The 5,187-nt window shown below is 40.3% G+C and overlaps 1 protein-coding gene across 1 annotated transcript in view; it reads right to left on the bottom strand.

The window, feature by feature from the left end:
• Positions 1-5,187, bottom strand: part of CPT2 (carnitine palmitoyltransferase 2) — a 16,085-nt gene that overhangs the window by 4,651 nt on the left and 6,247 nt on the right. Inside the window, exons 3-4 of the mRNA XM_015423293.1 lie at positions 4,750-4,856; positions 195-1,499 (exon numbers count right to left, since the gene is read on the bottom strand). Coding sequence (XP_015278779.1) covers positions 195-1,499; positions 4,750-4,856 — 1,412 coding nt within the window. The remainder of the gene's footprint in view (positions 1-194; positions 1,500-4,749; positions 4,857-5,187) is intronic.

The following is a 5,187-nucleotide window of genomic DNA, read 5'->3' as shown; positions in this document are numbered from 1 at the left end:
CTCTACTTTTTGCATACTGATGCTTTCCTCTCATGTTTAACTCCTCCTTTTGCAAAGGGATATTATGTTAACATGTTAAGAACTTTGCTCCTATTTGTCTACTGGCTTTTAAAAACTCTGTTAAGAAGCTATTTTGAATATACAGACAGCAGTAGACCGTGATTGTGTCACATCTATACAGCATTCACACTTACCCATGGCAGCTTCTTTGGTGAGCTGGCTGTGATACTTCGAGCATTCTGCCATCATATGTTGCAGCTCTGCTGTGCTGCGTTTGAACGGCTCCCTGACAAAAGCCTCTGAACACGACTTTGTATAAACGGAAGCAGGACGGATGGTTTCAGTACGGCCGTGTTTGAATGCTGCTGTGCTGCAAGACTCATAGGTAGCCACAGTCTGGCCATATTGCTGCAGAAAGGCCATCTGGAATGCCAGCTGAACTACAGCATCAGGACTCAAATTCTGCTTCTTCAAGAACTCCTTACCCCCTCTCTTGAATTCAAGTATTTCCACTGTCAGCCTTTTCACAGTAGCATCAAACTTTTGTTTAGCCTTGGTAATTCCTTCTTTTAAAGTATCATTTAATTTAAAGGTCAGTGTCTGAACAGCCATGGAAGAATCAACTGCAGCCGGCTGCGACTGGGGTGTGACAGCAGGCGACTGGGTGCTGTCTTTAAAGACTTCGTTTTGGAATCTTAGCACAGCCACTCCGTCTCCCCATGAATGCTCAAAATGAATTGCCGCAGTGCCATCGCTGGTTAAAATAAGGTTAAATGACTTGTCATACCATCTGTTGGAGCCATCTCCATGAAGCATGGTATGGGACAAGTGGACGAGGTCCTTAACTGGAGAATCATCAAAGCACAGACAGAATATTGCCGAGTCCACTTTCCTTAAGGCTTCTTCATTGCCACTGTCAAGCAGCTCCTGCCTTAACGATGCCCATGAATCTCGATTTTCAGTGGTCAGACAAGCAAATGGGAATGCAGGAGCTGCGCTGTTGTCAGAAAGGATGTATTTTAAATGTGCTTGAATTTCTGAGGGCTTCATTATATTTCCATCTCTATCAATTACATCAAATGTGTAAAAATTTCCATTTCTAAGCACCAATAAGTGCCTTGCCTTTTCATCTGTAAAAAGCTCGTCCTTATTGCGCTTAGGCAATCGTGTGGAATTGAAAAGCCTGAAATACTGCGACATGTCAAGTGGGTAGGCATTGACTATATAGGCACCAAACCAGGAGAGAGAGGAAGGCACAAATCGAATAAACCTTTTGAAAGCTTGAGTATCACTTCTAGAGGGATTGAGGTGGAAAACCTCAGGCTCCAATAATCCAGCCCTGAGAGTCTTCAAGAAACGCAAAGCAGAAACTGTCATATTGGTTGCCCTTGTGAGCTGGTCATTATATTCAGCTTTGGGATCAGGGCTGAAAGCCATGAACGGATTGAAATTCAAAACAACCGATTCGCGGGCCCTTAGGTACATGTCAAACCAGGGACCTAAAATAGAGAGTTGTTAAAAATGGATGAACACAACAACCACTAGACAGACAAGTCTTAATATGCAAAGTATCAAACCTACTCATATGAAGGGTCTTCCGTTTTAATCTCTCGTCTTTGAGATGCAGCATTTACAAGTTAGTTTCCATGTTCCTAAAATCCAAAATGAAGCTTGTACTGATTTCTTGTGTGAAATTGACGTGTGCCCTATATTGTTTTGGAGGTACAGTTTAATACTGAGAATCCACTTATAGCTTACTCTTCTCTTTGTCCTACCATTACTTCATCTTTGAGGAACATCCTTCTGCCCTTCTGTTTCCTCTCAAACGTTTCGACAATAAGCCTCAGATCCCCAGCCAGTGCATCGCTTCTATTCCTGTCTTTCCTCTATTTATGCTTGGCTTACAATTTATAAGTTTTTCCCCAGCCATGAGGTCTGTAAAATTTTAATGGAAGATGAAAGGTTACTCTGTGCATAGTCTTAATAAAACAAGTAAATTGGAACAAATTTCAGAGTGTATGTTTTGAGGTGTTTTCTTTCCCCAATTTCTATCAGGGCTAAGTAAAGTTTGGTTCTTGAAAACGGAGGCAACCAATAAAATGAAGGCAATACTAGGGCAATGCCTGTTACATTTGGCATGTTCTGTTACATTTGTGCAGCCACTCGTTTTAATGCAGAGTTCAGTACCAAACTTGAAAACATACCCAAAGGATGTAAACAAAAATAATGAGTGGTATGCTCTTCTTTACTGTCCTGCCACAATAAACTTAGAGGGCTCTTGGTCAAAGATATGTATGTAAGCAACTGGGACGGTGGATGTTTGGCAGCACTGAAGTATGAAATCACATACATTTAGTTGAGCAGTTCACAATGAGGCTGGAAAACACTTATTCCTTCATTGCAAAACTTTTGTTCTGTTTGATATTTTATGATTTACATTGTTTAATACACATTTTTATCAACAAGTACTAGGTTTTACTGGATTCATTTGTGTGGCTACCAGGAGGCGAGTTAGTTTGCTCCTTGTCCTCTTAATGGTAATTTCAATTTTAAAAGTTCTTATTCTACCCTTCCTTAATATTAATTACCACATGCCAATAAAGGTTATGTATCTAATATTAATTGCATTAAAAACAAAGCAGAAGGACAAAGGCATAACAGAGTAAACAATATTCTTGTTCCAGAGATTTAAATATTATAATATGGTCCATTATCAGTTTGAAATCACTTTAATACTTGTGAGCAGATACCATGAGTCAGAAGCACTTAAATTCCCATTCAGAACAGAGAAACATGATGAATCCAGTCATTATCATCCTTCAGTCAGCCAGCTAGTTTTTATGATGTTTTGAGCAAATCATAAAGATCATGGTATTTACTGTGTATATTTTGTATATAGGCACTTCTCCTCATTTATATATTCACAAACTCCAAAAGGATATACATAGTTTAAAAAAGACTGATTGATGCTAAATAAAAAGTATTCACTAACCTAAATGCTATAAGCCTTCTCTTGCTTTCTTTTCCTCTCTGTCTCTCCTTTATTCTATTACATTTGCTCTCTCCTTTTCTTTATTTTCTGGTCTTCCTCTGTCTGCATCTTTCCTTTTCTTGTTCTTTGACAAAAGACAGACTGTTCTTTTCTGTTAAAGGCTGAAGCTGCTGTCTTGCCTCTCTCTCTCTCTCTCTCTCTCTCTCATCCTTGTTTTTCCAGGGGCAAAGATTTTACAGCTGAGACTGTTGAATTCACTTGAGATCCTATTCCGTTCAACATCCTGAAACAGATTTACATTCAGTTTGAAACAGCATCTAGATCACTACATTTAACTACTTTCCCCACTACTTTTTCCTTTTTTCCAAATGCATTAGCTGTTACTATAACAGTAAATCAACTACAGAAAAACTACCCTCCGCCTGAGGACCGAATATATTTTATGAGAGCAGTTGAGTGTCTTTTAAAAGAGAGAAAAACCAAAGGAAAATGGGGAAATTGTTCACGTTCCAGTACTTATAATGACTTGGGAAAGGGAGATTTGCACATGGAAGGAAACTTCTCAGTACCAGGGCATAGCCAGAAAATTTTGGGTGGTGGGGTGCTGGGAACTCTGGGGGTGAGGGGAGAGCAGGCGGGAGAGAGAGATATATCCCATCAGCAGGCAGGCAAAGGAGAGAAGGGTCTTTCCTTACCTGCCGGTCGCACTGGTTTACCTTGGCCAGTACAAGAGAAGGAGAGCCGGCCAGCCCTTGTGATTAATATTCAGCAAGTATATGCTCTGTGCTACAGTAGTGGCAGGCCTCACCCACCCACTACTGTAGCAGAGTGTATACTCACCGAGTATTAATAGTACTGGCCAGGGCAGTGGGAGTTGTGGCGCATGGGCCACGAGTGAGGGGGCACCTCCTCTAAATGCCCCACTGTGGCCTACCCAGTAGTATTGCCAGTAGTATATAGGTCCCACAGTTCTCATGGCCATCCAGCTTGCATTCGTCTGTTCAGAAAATCCCCACTTTAAAGCATTAAGTCTACCATCACAGAACATGAACAACTAACATAGTGCTACACGGTGCTTTTTTAATAACATCTCTTCATGCATTCAACTGTACCTGAGTAACTGACAGTGCGATCCTATGCATACTTAGCTGCAAGTAAGCCTCACTGAGTACAGTAGGACATTCTTCTAAGTAAACCTGCATGTGATTGTACTGAAGAGTGATGTACAGATGTGTCAGTTGGCCAACATGTCTGATTCAATGGAAGTCAATTAGCTTAAAGTACACCGACTAACATAATTTCAAGTTAGTTCACAGTCTGTTTTCAGTTCAGCATATACCTACCCAGACACAGGGGAGGAGGGGGGGGGGGGGGGGGGGGGCACTATTTGACTCCACTACCCAAATTGTGGTAGGTTGGGATGCAAGACAGGACCTTTTTTGGCAGAGGCAGCACAGCTATGAAATATCTTCCCAGAGATACCTCAAAAGGCCAGGCAGTGAAAATACAGCTATTTGAAAAGGCTTTGGGGATTTTGAGTCTTAGCTGGTTTTTTTTGTTCATTGTATGCTTCTACTTTGCTGCTTTGATTCAATTTACATAGTTTCTTTTTATGTTAAAAACTTCCAACAGATTTTGATTTGATCAACAGCTGCCTTGAGAATCTTTTTCAGTGACAAGGCAGGATATGCATGTTAAATAAATACATTTGAGGAACAGAATCAAGAGCAAGTGATAATTCACAAATACTATTGTACCTGAAATGTAACTAGTATGCTTATTTTGCTTATCTTGCGCAACCAACTGTTCATGTAATTCTCTACCAATTCCATTTCTAAAGTTGACAGCAAGTTGCTCTGTTTTCCTTTAAAAAAAGAGAGAGAAATAATATCTTTAGTAAAACTGTGCATCTTTCCAAGAGGATAGTCGGAATGAAAGAGTTAAGGAATACTGCAAGATAATTTGATCCCAATGCCACAAGTGTTACCCAAAGTAGGTAGTCTCCACTAAGTTTAGGGGGATTAGCTTGGAGATGGAGCGAGAAGTGGTAACTGAGATCTCCACCTACATATACAGGTATGTGTCCCTGTAAGAACTCTCAGAAATAACCAGGTAGATGTTCAACCGGTAGAGTTTTTATTAAAATGTAAATAGAAACAAGGGTGTACACACATAATAAACATATACAAGAGTTT

The sequence above is a fragment of the Gekko japonicus genome, unplaced genomic scaffold (genome assembly GCF_001447785.1).
Source record: "Gekko japonicus isolate JY-2015 unplaced genomic scaffold, Gekko_japonicus_V1.1 scaffold1079, whole genome shotgun sequence".
In the NCBI taxonomy this organism is placed as follows: Eukaryota; Metazoa; Chordata; class Lepidosauria; order Squamata; family Gekkonidae; genus Gekko; species Gekko japonicus.
This window is presented reverse-complemented; position numbering and strand designations above follow the sequence as displayed.